We start from the raw sequence: 18,657 nt of genomic DNA, 5'->3' as shown, positions 1-18,657 counted from the left end.
TATTGAGAGATAATCTGGCAATTTGTAACTCTTAAATCAGAAGTAAATTTATCGATTAAAAGGATTAGAACTTATTTAATTACCGAAAAGGAAATAATATCACGGGCACCGATATCGAGTCATGGAGCAAATGATTTTGCCCATTTAAATGACTGCTCTATCTTTTTCTCACCAACATGATCCTCTTCTGCGAGATTACCAGTTCTTCGCATTCTTAATACTGGATTTCTAGAGAAAAATTTAATTTTGGTATGTATTAGAAATGAGGTAGCTAATTTACAGAATAATATTGTTTGCTGAGTAAGTGTTACTTTATACATTGCATTCGAAAATGTATATCTCACTCCAACCCTTATTTGAAATATTGGAGAAGTAACGCAGAGGCCATCCTAGTTTCAACCTTGTGTGAAAATTTTACACCGCAATTGTTTCGAGCACCTTGCGGAGGTTTAGTGCAGTGACGTTTGGGTAGGGGAAATTTTCAGGAGAATAACTAAGGGTCTCTGGAAAACTATAAAGCGATCTACTGTAGTCTCAAAGGTAAGACGCTTTTCTATTTAACTAAAAATTACGTTTCCAACCTGAAAATAATCGCGATCCATGGATTTGAGTCAGTGTTCATAATTTCGCCTAAAAACAAATCACGCCACCTCTCCGCCACCTTCTCTCTGTTGATGATGCCCGTGGTGGGATTTCCTCGGGGGTTGGAGGGGGGGAAACCTCGGGAAATTGGGGAGGGGGGGGGGGGTTGAAAAAGGAAGGAGAGTGAGTGGTGTGGGGAGCGAAAAACCTTTGCCTCTTCCCCATCCCACTCTCTTCCTCCTGCGGCTCCCTCAACCCAACCCGACCCAACCCCCTTCCTCTTCCCTCCAGTCACCAGTTCTTTTTTTCGGAAGGGTAGGTTCAGGCGGGCTGTTGCCGGAGAGTGAAAGAGGGGGGGAGGAGAGTGGGGTGAGGTGTGCGCCGCGCGACGGGCCGGTGGAGTGGGGGAGAGAGGGGAGGGAGCGGAGGAAGAGGGGGAAGTAGGGGAGGTGGCGGTGGGGAGACAGGGTACAAGTAGAGGTCCCGTCCTCCGCCTCGCGCACATTTCGGCGATCTGTCGAAGCAACAACGTCCATCCCCTGCCAACCGTGTGTTGAATTTTTTTTAAACATTCCACCCCCTGTATTACTATATCCACAAACACTTATATATACGCTCCGGTGCCCCTCGTGTTTACTTCACTCTTATTCCTGCCCTCCCCGAGTGAACCTGGGACTCTGATCCGTTGAGGTCCACCGTGATTTCGGCATTCTCGACCGAGTGAACTCTCTCTCTCCCAGTGCGGATTAGCCACCGGTGTGAGCCGCTGTTGGATTGCCGTCCGCGCCCGGAGGAGTAGATTCGGCGCACCCTCCACTGCTGCAGTTGATGGCCACGGCCCTCCGAGTCATGACTCTAGGACCCAGCCCCCAGAACGGCTCCCCCAACACTTGCGTCCTTCTCTCTACGGCGCCCGCCGACTCCAGCCCTCCGCAGAAGATGAGCGTCCTGCTGCCCGCCAAGCGCTCCTCGCCGGCCGGCGAATCGGGGCCCAACTCCCCGGCCTCCAACGACATGCTCCGCTGCAAGCGGCGCATCACCTTCTCCGGCTCCGTGCACCAGCACATGCACCACCACCAGCCCGCTTCCGTGGCCAGGAGGAACGCGAGGGAGCGGAATCGCGTCAAGCAGGTCAACAACGGCTTCGCCACTCTGCGCCAACACATCCCGATGTCTCTGATGCTGGCTGCGGCGGCCGAGAGGGCCGAATCGCCCTCGGAGCAGCGCTCGGGCCGCTGCGGAGGCTCGAACTCGGCCGCGGCCAAGAAGATGTCCAAGGTGGAAACGCTGAGGTGCGCCGTGGAGTACATCCGCAGCCTACAGTCCTTGCTCAACTCAGAAAACGCCCCGGGCTCATCACCGTCGCAGGCCTCGGTCACGTCCGAGGGGACGAGCGGGGTGCTGGGAGGCTTCTACGGCGGAGACTTCGCCTCTTCCGAAGGCTCGCCCTCCTCCACGTATCAGTTCCCGGTGCAAGCCCCACCGCCCTCCTCGCTGTCCTCACCTCCGCCTTCGTCCTCCTCGTCCACGGGGTCTCCGTCGCCGTCTTACGCGTCGGACGAGGCGCCGGCGGTGTACACGCCGTCGTGCGGCGTTTTCTACGAGTCGCACGCGGCGACGCCCGCGGAAACGTACGAGCCCATGAGCCCAGAAGACGAGGAGCTGCTGGACGTCATCTCGTGGTGGCAGCAGAGTCAATAGCACCATCGCCTCTCGTTGTTCTTGTTGTTGTTCATAGACTTGGAGAATCAAAAGACGAACACAGCTCGGGGCTGTGGCGGGAGAGACTTGTGTCCGAAGGTGGCGAATGCCCTGCCGTGACATCGCGTTCATTCCCAAGTCTTCGCTCGGCGCCCTGGCCCGCTAAGTCAAGAAGGAAGGAAAGAGAGGTGCCTAGGCAGCAACAGACTTACGGTACGTTCATTTCTCTTTTAAATTTGATTATATTTCGCTCGCCATCTCTCACACCATGCGGGCTGTGAGTTTATGAATATGTGATTTTTAATTCTTAAACGAATTAAACTATCGCGCTCATTTGTATTTCGACCATTCTATTGTTAATTAATATACTCTGCTAAACTGCTCTCATAGTAACCTGAAGTCCTGCGTAAAAGGTTCCACATTTAATTGCATTTATGTACTAATTCATACTGGGATAGTTTCTAAGTTAGGTACTCCATTAACAGTTGAGAGGCGGTAACCTTTTATTTGCCGTCCATAACATTGTAAGTTACTCTTCCCGTTTACATATGTTACGATGAGTATCGTATCGAGAGAGTGGGAAGTTTGTCGGTGGAACGTGGAAGTATTCGAGACCCCCGATTCCGCGTGAGCAATCGCTGATTCTGCAATAAAAAAGCCACGCGGCGCGTGGACACCGATTCTCCCCTTCCGGTTTGAAACGCGGTACGAATAAAATCGGGTCGGATCGGAAAAATTCTTTTCCATAATCATAATCGGTCCACTTCTCGCATGAATGGCCGACCCTTATAAGGAGAGGGACCTCGGGAAAAAACTACGGGCACTGCTCCGAAATTGAGGCTGCGGACAGTGAAGCATATTTGGTAACTGTTAAAGCAAAGCTTCTCTCCAAAATAAAAGACCGTTTTCATTTAAAATTTTCTTCTCATCGACGTGTGTATCTCTCTCTCTCTGTGCCACTCGGCCATTGATTAATAAATAATCTTAGCAATATTCCACAAAATTTAGTAATAATAATGCCGAAATGGATTCATCTCACCCATGTCATTGTGAACACACAAACAAAAGTCCGTTCCTTACTGTAGCAGAAATGGATTCGAAGGTTATTGCATATTTTTTTAAATACTACTTCTTGTTATAATTGTGATTATGATCTATTCGTACTAGTTATCTCCCCTTGGAGCTAGAAAATATGCATCACTAAAAATTTATAGCTTTCTCGACATATATGGAACAAAAATAGGCAAAAATTTAGTTTACCGATGATATTTAGCAATATTTACTGATTTGCATTTAATAATATAGTATGTACTCCATTATAACGATGCTGGCTTCAGGTAAGTCGAGATTTTATGCACTAGGGAATGAGTTTCTATGGAAACAGGGTTTGGGGATAGTCCGATTTTGAGGGCGGGGCGAATGCTTGGCACGAGCTTCCTCGGGAGTGTAAAGTGGGGTGGGGTGGGCAGGCTGCTCGTCTTTCCCTGGAAGAAGACGGACCAAGCGGGGCGAGGGGGTGGGGGGACTGTGGTCGCGTGCACCCCAGCCGTTTTTCCCCCTGGCCCTCTGGTGGATTCCCACCGCACTTCTGGCTGAACACGCGCTCCTGCCTTTGACTTGCACCTTTTCCTATCCATCGTACACCGCATGTGTTTTTGTCTTCGGGAAATAATTGAAATATACTTGACTGCGTTAACTCTACGCAAAATGTCCTGTCTACTTTAACGGCGTACTTTTTTACTGTATTTAAAGCATGCAACATGCTTTATTTCCAGTTTTTCGATATTTTTGATCTTGTGAATTTTTCGCGATTTGAACCTTAGGCTAATAATCATCGCATTTATCAATCTTCAAAGTCGGCATCAATTAATGTTCACTGTATGCTTAGCATTCTATTGTACCCTTTTATTTGTCTTATAATCTATGAAAATAGCTAGCCCTTGCTATAAATTCACTGCACCCACAGAGAAGCAGTGAAGAATATCGGAGCCAGAGTTGTAAATGAACAAGTAGATCAATTTTTTAAAGTGATATCCAGAATATAACTTCGATATTTTTTGATGATACCGCTTTTGTGACTAGAAATTCTTTTCTCATATTCCCTATCCTATAATGTCATGCATGGTATGAGGAATAATTTGCGCAGTCCACCAGCCGAAAAACGACAAGGTACTAAGTTATCCCTCAGTTGAATAACTACAAGCCTTGCTTTCCTGCATCCAACCAAATTTTTGTCTTAAACGGTATCCCTATTGCTCAAAAATCTCAAATTATTTCAAAGAATGAAAATCATTCTTGAGGTAATTGATATTTATGAAATGATAAGTAAATTCTCAACTACTACACTAGCTTCACGATAACCTGACGATTTCAAATGAAGAGCTAGGCATTTATATCCTCTATTTAGTGAACTTTATGAAACTTAATCCCGTCATAATCGTTTCATATTTGTCAATGGGTCATTTTTTATATGAATTTATTCTCTGTGCGTTGTGTATTCAGGGATTGTTTGCTTTAGCTACTTTTATTCGTCGCAAGGGATTGATTGTTATTGCTGTGGTTAGCTGTAAAAATTCTTATTTTTGAGTGCACCTTTGTAGACCCTTCGCGTTAAAATGTTCGATGCATTAGCAATGTCATTGCCTCCTACACCCCATATGTTTTTGTCTTCGGAAAATGATTGAAATATTCTTGACTGCGTTATTTCTACGCAAAATGTCCTGTCTACTTTAACGGCTTACCTTTTTACTGTATTTAAAGCATGTAGCATGTTTTATTTCTAGTTTTTAGATATTTATGATCTTGTGAATTTGTCGCGATTTGAACCTTAGGCTAATTATCATCGTATTTATCAAACTTCAGAGTACAGCATCAACTAATTTTCACTGTATGTTCAATCATTTCTTTAACCGTCGCTGAAATGGAAAAGTAAATGATGGAATACGATGCTGCTTGAGTGGATGGGTATCTGCGGCATGTGAAAATATCGGCGTTGGCATTATCTATCCATTTCCCTCCTTCCCCTCCACGCTCCAGACGAGTTTAGCGGCAACGCGTTCTCCCCCTCCCCTTCGCAAGATGCCCCCATCTTCTCCCCCCCTCAACGCACTGCCGCCGCACACGGATTGCCCCCCCACCCACCACCCCACAAACCCCCCCTCCCGACGTTCATTCAAGACCCTATATTTCCCTCGGTGCATTTTTTTCATCCTCAGGACTTGGAAGCTTATCGCGAGCATCGTCCCTCCACTGTTCTCTCTCTCTTCCTTCCTCTTCTGCCACTCCTCTTCCTATCCTCCATCATCCTTTTCAATTCCACTGCCTTCCCTGAAAAATTCCTCCAGACTCTAGCTATTCATATCCTGCCTCGAGATCGTAAGAGTTTTCAATGAAACCGGAGGTAGATGCTGACCGAGAAAAATGTGGCGCAAAAAGATGACATAGAATATTAGAGAGCATTATTTATTCATTTAGCATGCCCAAAGGAAAGCTTTATTTCATTCCGCCGACAAAATTCAATTTGTCATTTAACTATGATGCATGCGCCCATATCTGATATTTTAACAAATAGACGTTGATCTTAATCTGAACCCGTTTAAAAGGTCGACCCTATTCTTGCCCATTCACATCATTCATTTCATTTGCTATCTCACATTCTTCATTCTCCGACCAATCATGCTTGTATCCACTGGATTCCTGTTTGAAGGCTTGAGAAGAATTTAAATATCCTTACGTCATGAATATTCATTCCTAGAGTCAATGAGAGACCTTTCATGATAGCTGGTGGTAGCATGGAATCCGTAAGTTGATAAATTTCCTCTGGGCTGTTTCAATATTATTTTGGGATTTTGGCGAGAACTACCGCTAATGCTGGTTCTCACTTCTTTTCAAAGCCGGTCCTCGAAAAAAAAGGATGAACGATACAAAAAATGAACCGTCCTCACATATCGGGGAGAACCTGGACAAATTGGCATGAGTCACGAGAAATCTTAATTGCGAGTAACTTTTTGATAGCGTGGGCTGTACAATGCGCGAGGGATTTAAGAGAGTTTTTTTATGACTCGGAAGGGCTAAAACTGAGAAAGAGGTTTTGGAGGACAATCTTTAACGTAATTTCTCATCAGATACATTTTTAATGGACTTTCATAACTCACTTTTACCTTAAAAGGGGAGCATTACGGCGAAATTGAGAGTCATGGTCATCTGTGAATTAGGAGCGTGAGAAAAAACGACCTACCGCGAATAACAAAAATTTTGGGAGAAAGGATGAGAACATTTTTTAAATCTAACTCTACTTCCCTCCACTCCCCATCAAACTTCTTTTGGCCTTCACGAAGTATTTTGCCCAGAACAAACATTTACTTATCAATTTTCTACCATTTGCTAACTTAAATCCATCATAAAACCTGATATGGTGTACAATAACATTTCAGGAGTAGACTGGAGATATAAGATTTCAAATACGATAGATATTTTCATTGCATTTCCTTTTTCTAAAATGTCGCCCCATCATTCTGCCTTGGAACTTCACTCCTATATAGTAAAATATGAACGCGAGTAAAAAGCTTGGTAAGGGAGAATGTGCTGTGGTAAAGCTATGTAACTGTAGAGTCTGTTAAAGTAAGGGCTGAAAATGCTTGAAAGTACAGGAGGCTTAAGACGTTTCTAATCTATTTTAAACTGCTTCTCATATTGTATTCCGTCCCATCGCCTTCCGCATAACCTTTTTTTTTTCTCCTCCCAGTCTTCGGGCAGCCTTCACCCTTTTCGGATGGCACCTTGGCCAACCCGAAATAGGGCACACTATATAGTTCAAGATCTCCCTCCTAACCTATTTTCTCGCTGCACAGGTTCATTCTAGGAAAGGGTCCCGAATGAGATCCCCGACTGAGGTAGGCGAGGGACATTGAAAGGAAATGGCCCCCAAGGTAGATTCATGTGCCGTAGGATCTTTCAAGCGGGGAAGGGAAAAGACCTAACTCCACCGAGGCGGCCCTCTTGTGCCTCAGCACACTTCCCCGTCGACGAAAAACCTCCCCAAGCCACCCACTTATGTGTTAGGGGGGGAGGGTCGCGTGGAGGAAGCGGAGGAGGAGAAGGGGGTTGTGTTCAGTCCCTTGCAGGCGTTGAGCTCACTGCGGTGCCCCTGAACGAGCGTTGGGAAGTGGATAGATGGGTATGGGACGGTTTGTGTTGGGTCCCTTGCAAGCGTTGAGCTCTCTCTCTCACGAAATAAATACAGAACGATATCGAGGTGGTTGCGCAGTTACCGAAAACTGGGGAAGGGCAGTGAAACCCGCGTTATTATGGGAATTGGAAAGCTAGGTAATAGAAGTAATACATCACAGTATATTGTATCGACAGTTTGGCTTTTTCCTGAGCGTCAAATTTAGTAGAAATAATTTTTTCAATCGTATTGCCCATCTTCTCGATTAATGTAAATAGTATGTGTAGTAAGCTATTTTCGCAGACCCGTCCAACCCCTCACGCGTTCAATGTTTTAGCTATTTCAATCTTGGCCCAAAGTGCACGAGACGCTCTCGTATTTCCTCCGAGGGTTAGTGCTCCTCCACGCCCCTCTGCGAGCGTTCAGCTCCCACCCCACACCCCTCCCCTCCCCTACCCCCAACCAACCCCCGGGGGCGCACTTCCTTTGGCGAGGTAGAAGGCGGTCGGTGGGGCGGGGAAGTGTCGCTCGCTCTTTTGAAAGGACCAAGGGAGAGAAGGCTCCAGAAGGGACCTCTTCAATGCGGATGCATTTTTTTTCTCCGGGGCAGATATTCTTCCGCTGCACACACAGAGGGCGTCGAGGATGGATGCCACGACCACTACCTGTCTGCTTCCTCTCTCCCTTCCCTCCTTCCTCAACACTATTATGATTATTCCTCTCCGCTCCTGAATTTTTATCGCCCCCGGGGAGTTCGAATCCGGAGCTCATTGTGGGCGGCTTTGCGTTTTTGTCATTTGATTGGCATGTCGGCGGGAATTGCAGCTGCACTGGCTGAAAAACATGCATGCAAAACTTAAATGGCTTAGATCAAATACGACTTCGTGCTTCTCCGTTTTCAACTGCGTGGCTCATCTTAACTCGAGAAGTATGCATTTTTGTGCATGATTAGATGTTGAAATTAAAATATGCCATCAATTGATCCATTTCCTTGATTTTGACTTGATCGTAGCTGTTTTTGTAATGATCTTCTTTTATTCAAATTGACTATTATAAGTTTTGACCATATCTTTCCCAATAATGCTTGCCTTATATTCCTCATTTCTCCTGCTGAATATCGAGAGCTCTCCAATTAGTTTACGTCACTCTAGACCTTGCAAAATAATTTCATAGGCGTCCATATTTCCTTATAATCTAACATTCTGTGGCCCTCATCATTAATCTTTCCAAGGTCGAATACGCGGCACTAGTCTGACCTCGTAGTAATCCACATGCTCATCAACGACTACTTTCCCAACCACTAGCTCACTCCTCTTACCCTTACACCTTTCTACTGGAAGCAATGTATCCCTTGCAGGACGTGCTATTATTTACCTGTCTACAATTAACCACGCCCATCTTAATTTCCCGTCCTTCTCTCCTCTGCCTCCACATTTCCCTTAACAATTTCTGTGGGAGCTCACTAACCTTCAATTAAATATCTTCTTCCCTGCGTTTTTCCCTTAGGCCATCTTCCACCACATTACTGTACCATCCAAATAAGGTGTCAAACAAAAAATCCTCTAGGATGCCTTTTTTTAACCCAATTCCGCTTACACGGATTTTTTTTTCCATTCGCGAAGAAAATGAAACGGACATATTTATCCCTGAATCGTGGCTTTAAAATTTTATACTCATGGCTCATTTTTAAACTGCCTTTATTTCACTTCGTTAGATTGATAACTTGAAGTAGATAGAGCATTAGGTAACGTGGTTAAACTCTTATCTGATGTTGTTTTTAATCAGTGATGCTTCTACCTAGAAACCATGAAATTCACTTGAGATACGATTGGAATTGTTTTGTAGAACATCCAAACGCGTTCTTAACTAGCGGTGATTCGACTCAGCCCAAGAACTCATGAGTTGCTCATTCACTCTCCACCAGTTTCCCGAGAGATCTCTGAAAACAAAAAATCCAAACGCCTGTTCCTGTCCGGGCAAAAACGCGGGGATTCGCGACGATCATGATGTAGTGCGGAGGATGCGAAGACACACATGCCTTGCTTCATTCCATCGGACTCGGAGTCGAATCGCGAGTCAATCCACATATTTTAAACCCATTCGCTCTCCCCTCCTCCACTGCCACTGTCATTACTGTCTGCACCGGCCAATAGTCTATTTCGGACCCTTTGAGTGAGCAGTCTCAGTTGACAAAAGCAGCTTTAAGGAAGCACATATATGGAGACTAATTATCAGAGATCATCAATATCTTTCTAATGAAGATGTCAGATAAATTATAACCAGGGTAATGCCTATTTTATCCTGCGAATCGTTTTGAAGCCTGATTTTACTCATACTTATGGAATTATGTCACGAAATAACGTGGAGGTTGGTGTTAATTGCAGCATAGAAAATTTACCAGTAAGCTATATTTTCTCTTGCAATGAAGAATCACTTTAAATTAGGGATCGACGGATCCAGGATTTTTTTTCGGATCCGGATTCGGATCGGATCCTTGATTTTCGGAGCCGGATATTTCGGATCCAAATGCATTTTCAAATTCCTGCTTTTAAACATAGTAATTATTCAAGTTTATTCAGGGTACGTACAATCGAAGGAATGCTTTTTAGATTTTCACACACATGTTAATATTTTTATAAATTAAAAATCATTTTTATAGGCTTTCAAGCTGTTTTTAAAAAACATCTTTGTCAAAAAACATCTCAACAAGAGAGAATCGGAAATCATTCCACCCTTATGTTGCATTCAGTGTAGCTATTTTTTAAAATTTCGGATCCGGGTCCGATATCTTCCGCGACTTTGGATCCGATGTATCCGATGAAGGGCAATATTCGCGGTCATTTGGATCCGAGGTATCCGATCCGACCATCCCTACTTTAAATGTTATGTCTCAAGTGCACTTAGAAGACCATCAGCGATCTCTTTCCGTGGATGCACAATGATTAGGCTCTATTGTTAGTCACTGTCGTACGACCCACCAGTTAGAATAATCATAATTTCTTCTGTGCTGAAAAATGCATTCAAAGCGTCGGTGATCTGTCGCTTATTCCTTCAGCCTCCGCATTGATACTACGCCTGAGATACTACGGGTGTTCGCCGTTGTGATGTACCGTCGGCAGCATCCCTCAGACGCGATTGCCAACCCATTCACGCAATCTTCTCTCGGGCCGCCAAGCATCACGTAACCCTCGTTGGATCGGACTCGTGTGTGTGTCTCCGCTGCTTCCCCAGGGGGAAGGTGGAAATTCTTTTCAGCGCTAGTCCCCCCTCCCACCCTCCTTCTCTCTCTCTCTTGAGACGATGGAAACCCCCCCTCCCTCCCTCCTGCTTTCCTTTCACTCTCCTCCCCGTCTTACGCCTGTCTGCGTCCCCGGCACAAAGAGCACACTCGCGTGCTCACTCTGCTAAGCGGACGTGAATGTCGGTGAATCAGGGACGCTTCCAATCCGCCCCCCACCCTCAAAACCTCACCGCTCGAGATTTCGGGAATCGCGAAGAAAAAAAGGCATTCTAGTAAACGTAATACTATACATCATCAGAACTTAAAGCATGAGCAGCATTTTAAAAAAGGTATTTATTTCAAAACCATAGGATCATAAATGCGTTATTTGTATCATAAAGGCATAGCTGAGGAGCAAAAAATTAAACTCGGAGACTGAAAAAGGATGTGGATGCATGTGCTCAAAAATTTAACTCGTTAATTGGATTGAAAAATTACTAATGTGGTAGTGACATTAGTTGCAGTCATATCTATTAAGCATTAAAGTTTAAACAAATCTAAATTATAATTTGGACGAGTTCAGTAATGGATTTGAGGATCACTTATGTAAATACGTACAACAATCATTATTTTTTTTATAAAACTATCTCAATATTTCTGCTTCTTGTGATTTATCAAATATTTAAATCCGGGAATATACGAAGCACACATACCTATTTCTTCAATAGCGCCAGTGTGCCCATCTTTTTAATGAATATGCTAAAGTTATTACCTTTCTTACTTCTAATCCTTTACTGACAGAGAATTGTATCAGTGAGTAATCCTCCAGTTTTTTTGGTCGTGGAAGGTTGATTTCATATGAGTAGAGTGCGCTGATCCACGCTAGCTCATGCTACGGTCACATTCTATTCCTGAGCATCGACGTCATGTTTTCTTTCGCCACTTAAAGAGGAAAACTCCACTGCCAGGAGGGAGGGGGGATGGTGGTTGGCCGGGGTAATTAGGATCGAGGCCGACTACTGCAAAGGAAGCACTCTTGATGTCTTTTGCGAAATTCCGCGCGAGCAAAAAGGACTTCCTCCGCCGATTCCGATCCGCGCACTCCCCCACCCCCTCGTCCTTCTCAGAAAATGCGATTCCTTCCCTCACCGGACATTCTCATGCTCTGGGGCAAATCGTCGCAAGTCAACTCTTGCCCCACGGGCTCGTGCCTAGTGCTTATACCCTTGCATTTCGTTCTCGATGTGGCTGGCATCTCTTGCACGTACTCTCGTCCTTTCTTAATTCATAGCAGATATCTCCTGGAAAAAGAACTTTACTCTAAAAGTAGACGCATAAAAATTAGGGATGGTCGGATCGGATACATCGGATCCAAAGTCGCGGAAGACATCGGATCTGGATCCGAAATTGTTAATAATAGCTTCAATGAATGCATCGCCCCATAAGGGTGGAAAGAGTTCCGATTCTCTCTCGTTGAGATGTTCTTTGACAAAGATGTTTTTTAAAAAACAGCTTGAAAGCGTATAAAAATGATTTTTAATTTATAAAAATATTTAAATGTGTATGAAAATCTGAAAAGCATTCCTTTGATTGCAAGCACCCAGAATGAACTTGAATAATTACTTCGTTTAATAGCAGGAATTTGAAAATACATCTGGATCCGAAAATATCCGATCCGAATGCTCCGACTCCGAAAATCAAGGATCCGGTTCGAATCCGGATCCGAAAAAAATCCTGGATCCGTCCATCCCTAATAAAAATCCGTGTCCTTACTCATTAGCTAAGCTGAAAAAATTATTTTGAATTACACTCATATGGAGCTCGTATAATCATTGTCCGGTCTCTCAGCTTTGAAAAATAAAAAAAAGTAAGAAAGATTGACGATAGTGCCTAACATGAGATTTGCGCTACAAATTTAAAAATGGGATTGCACCAGGGAAACGGCTCGTCCGCTCAACGACAAGACGTTTCGGCTGGTCCCTTCCTCGCCTGAATTCCTCTCGCCACCTCCCTGCTCGCTGAGAGAAGGATACACACAAAAGGAAATCCATTCTCCCTTTCCCTCAGCGCTCCGTCCATTTAAATTCGCTGGGGCATGAAAGCAAGGCAGTGGGGTCTTTCTTAGAGTCCCTCGGAATAGAAAAGAGAGATGGTGGTGGGAGCATGGCACTGTGATGGCCAACTAAGGGGGGAAGTCTGGTACAGGGGTGGAAGTGGGTTGGAAACCGTTCGCTGCATTTCTCTCCTGTTTGACCCTCAGGGAGAGAGACCCTGCTCCCAAAGGGCGAGGGTGGTGTGTGTGCCTTTGGAGGTGAGGTGATGGTCACCAGTGGATGGATAACGGCCTTTTTAGGTCCTCGGGGCTTGCGAGCGCAAAAGAAGGTGGTTGCCCTCGGCAACAACTGATGGGCGTGGCTTGTAGGGTGCTGTAAAACTCTTATGTCGGAGGGTATACCGTGAGCATATTTCATTCTGCGAGACTCGCTTTCCCTTTCATTGAGTTCTTTTCCGTATCGCATCATTACATTCGGAATGTTCCACCTTGCATCTTCTACCTTGGTTCTCTTTAGTGTTTTTTCACAGGCTCTAACACTTTTACTCTTATTGATTATTATTGATAGATATCAATCAACCATTTTTGCAGGGTGTGTGTGCAAAATTATGCTGTAGTCGCACTCTACAGTATTATAATTGGTGTTCATATTTTTAATGTCGAATTTGGGTTAGTTCGTATGCAATAACTGATTATAATAGGGGCAGCATTTACATCCAACTGCTTACACCTTGTCCCAGTTAAAAAAGTAAACTCTATAAAAAATTTGCTATTTGAATCACTTGATTCATTCAGAAGAAGAATTAATACAAAAAATAACCTACTGAATAACCTCGAAAACTGTGTGTAAAATGATTTTAAGTTTTAAATGCTAATTTTAGGTAATCCTTCATTAAATATATCACTAACGTTCGTATTTTCTTGTCTTCCACAGGGTAACGCATCAGTCATGTACATAGAGCTACTTCAATGTCGCAGCAGCATCGATCCACCGGAAGCATAATTGGTCCTTCACGCGAATGGACAATCTCCCGCCTCCTCTAAACGACGCTTCCTACAAAGATTGGGAAAGAAAGCCGCGTCCCATTCAATGGATTGGCGGTGTTTACTTGCTGTATTGTTGATGAATGCATTTTTTTTTAAATACACGGGATTGTTCGTGAATCTGCTTTGAACTGATCTCAAAAAGTTATGGGGTTCCTGAGCAGATGTATCACTTACTGGACATTAATTGATTTCTGTCAATCTGGACAGTGTCATCCTGCTCAATATTTATACAAGAAGCTAAGAAAAAGCACTTTTTAAGTCCTTAACCTGGAGTAAACCACTCATTCAAGTGTTCCAGTGCCTTTTGTTCTTTCATTCAGAATTTAAATTCTGAGAGAGAAATTATTTCTGACGATGAATCAATCTCTGAGTGTTTATTGGCACCGTTTTGGATACATTTTACAACAAATATTTCCAGTGAAGCATTTTTTGCTTTCCCAGTTGAATGTCATTATCCTGTTGTAAATTATACAAATATTTTATATAGGTATATGTTTTCTAGTCATATTTTTGAGAAGTTTTTCAAAGAAAAAGAGATGTTGTATTTGTAGATATTGCAATGAAAATTGTGGTACAATGCCTTTTTTTACAATTAAACTGGAAGAGACAAATGGTCTCTGTTTCCACCGAATTGTGCAGTCGGAGGAGGCTGTGTAAAATGTCGCAGGACAATGTTCAATTACTGTTTTTCTATTGATCAAGTTGGAAGATATTTTATATATGAATGTTAACTTTTGAAAACTTAGGACAATTCCAGTGCAGTTTTGCATGTGATCTTGAAAAACATTTCCAATTTTTCCAAACTAAAACCGATCCTACATTCCTCTTCAAAATTGTTGAGCAGACATTGTGGCATGCATCAATGCGAGGAAACTCAATAAATGCTGCACAAAACTTTGTGATTACAGAATTCTTATCTATATTTTTAAGATTATTTGATGTTTTTGAGCTGCAAAAAATGGTAGACTACTTCAAGTACCATTCTTGAGCCTTGTGATACTTCCATCGGCCTCTTGTTTGGCTGTTTTCTAAAGAGATGTGGTGCTTTTTGAGAGGATATCTTAGTGATGATACTTTTCGAAATTATTAACCATTGTTTACGAGAGTGACTGAACATACGCTGACAAAAATCCTGCCGCGGATTCCAAATGTTTGACTGTTTTTAAGTGTCATTCATGAGTGTCCAATCTAGCAAATTTGTATATCTGGAAATCATTGCAAGGAAATATTTTTGCAGTTCTGAGCAATTACGGTATTTGCATTATTGGAGGGCAATTGTTGATATATCATTGATTTTTTGTAAATTTTTAAAACATGTTTATATTAGTGGTATTTTTTATTGATTGTATATTATATGCCATTTTGTATCTGAGACGATTTACATTTTGTACCTACAAATGATGTTCAAAATGAAACATTTTTACGAAAAAACCTGTGTTCTTATTGAATGATAAGATTTAACTACAAAAAAATGATGAGAAACTACCTGGAAACATGTTTCTCCGAGAATGATTGGGTCGGGACTTTGGCCCCTCCCTTCACCCTTTATTTAATTAAAAATGTACTATCAATAGATATTATTCTAGGCGAACTCAATAAGTTATTTCTTCTGTCATGAAATTAGATAAAAAAGCAACAACCCGTGCAAGGGATCAATCAAAGTAAAAATGGGATATATCTTAATGATTTTTTTTATCCTCCTTCATAACTCAAAAAATCACAAAGTGGTCAGAGTTGGGAGCTAACTGTTTGAAAATGAGGTCTTATTTAAGTCAAAATTGAGTTAAATAATGTTCAACTTCACTGACGAAGCGGAAAGCAGACAACTAAAGGAAGGTGTAAAAATGACTTTCTCTTGCAATTGTAAAGATAAATTCCCTCTTATGAGTATTATTTAGATGCTCACAAGATGAGGAATAAGGAGAATTTTTCGCATACAGTATTACTTTCCAAAAATTGTCCACAGCCAAAACCAGTTTTATAAATTAAAATCAGTACTTACCCAATTTATATGACACTTTCATTTTTTCACTGTCAAGATTTTAAATTATACTTAGATAACATTTTAGCCTTAGCATTTAAAAATATATTGCAATAAAAATTTAGCTTAATAATAGCTGAAGTTGGAATAATGCATCAATTTGTTCATCGAGTGATTTTAGTTGAGTGTTTTTAGAGGACTACGAATGAATAAGAGTAATTTTGATACATAAAAAAGTAATAAGAGTGCCTTTATAAAATAACAAAATACAAAACTAGAATTCAGTGTTAAATTATTTAAAAAGAAGAGACTAGAATTTGACGTAATTTTTTTTTGCTATGGGTTATTTTGCTACCAATTTGTCATACCTTTTTTGCTATGAACGTGTTCGCGCTTTAAAATTATAATAGACTCTCTCGAACATTCAGATATGCAAGGTGGTTCCAATTAATAGGAAACGCCCAAAAAACAAGGTTTTCAGGAAAAAAATCAATGCGGAATACTTCGCAGGAGCGCGCATTATCCAAAAAAAATTATAAGTTGAATGGTTGAATCTATTCTCCTTCAAGTCAATTTCGGGGATTGCTTATTAATTAATCTCGAAAATGGGTTGGTTGATAGATTTCAATTTAAAGAGAAAACTTGGCCGAGAGTGTGATATTGAAATTAGCGCCGCAAAAGGAGCATGTTAAGAATGGATAATGAACGTGGCCTCAGTGATGAGTGCATATGGATATCAGGGACGAGTAGTAATCGCACACTCTGAGAAGACCATGTGATGATTCCATGCGAAAGAGGGAGGAATAGAGCACGATTCATGGCCGAATGGATATTGAAAAATAAGTATTACACAGACCTGAGTACAAATGAATAATTCAGGGAGGGGAATAAGCCACGGTGATAAGAGAAATTTGAAAGTTGAACGCAACTCAGCCGTTTGATGACCTTTCATAATAATTCCGAGAGCAAATATATCAGTATATTGATGAATTCTTATCGGGTTTTCAACCAGGTTACCTCTGTCGTAAAGGCCGTCGTTTCGAAAGAGGACTTGTCTCTCATGTTCAAGGCGAGTTGCTCAATGAAAGTCCAATCTCACACTCGTGGACTTTCATCATCACGCCTCGAAAATGGGGGAAAAGTCGTCTTCAGAATCGTCGGCCTATACGACTGAGTTAATCTGGTGGAGAGCACGGAAAGAATTCATCAATATAATTCATCATTAGAAATTAAAATCGTTTATATCAGTAGATTCTCGGCAAATAGTATAATTGGCCTGGGCCAATGTTCTCATTCAAACCAACCTCCGGATTAATGACTCCTGATGCAGATGATGTCCAGAAATTTTATCCGAAATCGTTTTGAAAAGTGCAAAATTTAGATTCACAAAATAAAATTCGGTGGGGTAAAGTTCTCAGCTGCAAAACTGGAAATCGCGGGTTCGGGTCCCGCCTGGGTAGGTTACTGCTAACCAGGGCATGGATTTTTGTGTTGTTATTTGTTGTTGCCCCATCATATTAAGACTAAATAGAGCTGCTGAGAGTCGGAGTGACGAATGAAAATGTAAATTATTGAAATGAGCATTAGAATTAATAAAAAAAAACCTGATGTCTCACAAACTTCGTGAACAGCCGATGCTCCTGGAATCGATAAGTCCAAAGAATACGCATTATGCCTCGTTCGGATTACGATTGTTCCAGCAATAGTCGGAACAATCGTGCATTCACACGACGATGGTTAAAACCTATGCTGCCCTCTAGTGCTGACATCTAGAGAACGAGAAATTGACGGTTAGCAAAGCTGCTGAGGTATGCAGGGTCAAGATAATTCTGTCAAGATAAGCTGTGTTCAACGTGTATTTACCGAATAATTTTTCTTCCGCCCATATTCTTCCTTCCTAGTACAAATCCATGAAATAAATTGAGCGAAAGAAGCTTCACGAACTTTTCGTCTTTCTTTTGTCGCTTCCGTTTCCGGTATTCCAGGGCCTAACCATCGTAAAGTGACAACGTTTGGAACTACGTGAACTATTGTCAGGACATGCATTCATACCCCATTTACACTACGATCGTATCGACGTTGATCGAAACTACGGCGCGTTTACACGTCTAAAAGTTACCATCGTAACTCAGTGGTGCCGTCGTTGTGGAATTGTGTCATATAACAACTGACGACGTGACTGCGTGAGGAAATTGAAATCCTGGAAATTAAGAAGCAAAAGAATATTAATTTTTTGTGCCAAAACTAAAGCTAGACCGAACTGTCGGTAAAACTTTGAAGAATGTAGGATTCATTATGGGAATCTGTCAGAAGTTTAACAATATTCATGCGGTAAAGGCAGTAGATATGTCGCTTTTCCATATTCCAAAATGGATTATATTGTTAACTACACCTTATTATAATATCGACTCAATCCGGGTTGAATGTGTCCAAAATAAATTTATCAAATTAAATAATTACGGTTTAGGAATTTTACTGTCTGGTTACAACAATTCATATCTTCAATCCCTTGTCAATTTGAAAACCCTAGCACGACATGCGATCCTCCAACTATGCCCTATTCCTCTACAAAATTATCCATTCCTATTCGGATTGTTCCTATCTCTTTTATTCACACGGCTAGTTCGGCCAGCAATCGTTAAGACGATCGCTCAATGTGAACGAAACATTAGCACGGAGAACTGTTGACTGGAGTTGAAGACGGACAGCGGAGGCAGCAGGCGCTGCTCTGCGGTGGGAAGCGAGGAATTTTCGTATTCCGCCGCAGGACGCCAAGGCTCGTGCCCGCCGCTCATCCCACTCTCACCCCCACCCCTGCGCCCCTCCTCCCCCCTCCATCACACCCCACTCTCCGACTCGCGCAGCCGCACTATAAAAGCCACGACTGTCGCCGCGCGTGCCTCCGT

The 18,657-nt window shown here is 42.5% G+C and overlaps 1 protein-coding gene across 1 annotated transcript; it reads left to right on the top strand.

The window, feature by feature from the left end:
- Window positions 1–1,095: 1,095 nt before the first annotated feature.
- Window positions 1,096–14,886, top strand: LOC124162734 (achaete-scute homolog 1-like). Its single transcript, XM_046539352.1, has 2 exons — window positions 1,096–2,496; window positions 13,658–14,886. The coding sequence occupies exon 1, from the start codon at window positions 1,411–1,413 to the stop codon at window positions 2,281–2,283; it is 873 nt and encodes a 290-aa protein (XP_046395308.1). The 5' UTR covers window positions 1,096–1,410; the 3' UTR covers window positions 2,284–2,496; window positions 13,658–14,886.
- Window positions 14,887–18,657: the final 3,771 nt, after the last annotated feature.

This window comes from Ischnura elegans, chromosome 7 (assembly GCF_921293095.1).
Source record: "Ischnura elegans chromosome 7, ioIscEleg1.1, whole genome shotgun sequence".
Classification (NCBI taxonomy): domain Eukaryota; kingdom Metazoa; phylum Arthropoda; class Insecta; order Odonata; family Coenagrionidae; genus Ischnura; species Ischnura elegans.
This window is presented reverse-complemented; position numbering and strand designations above follow the sequence as displayed.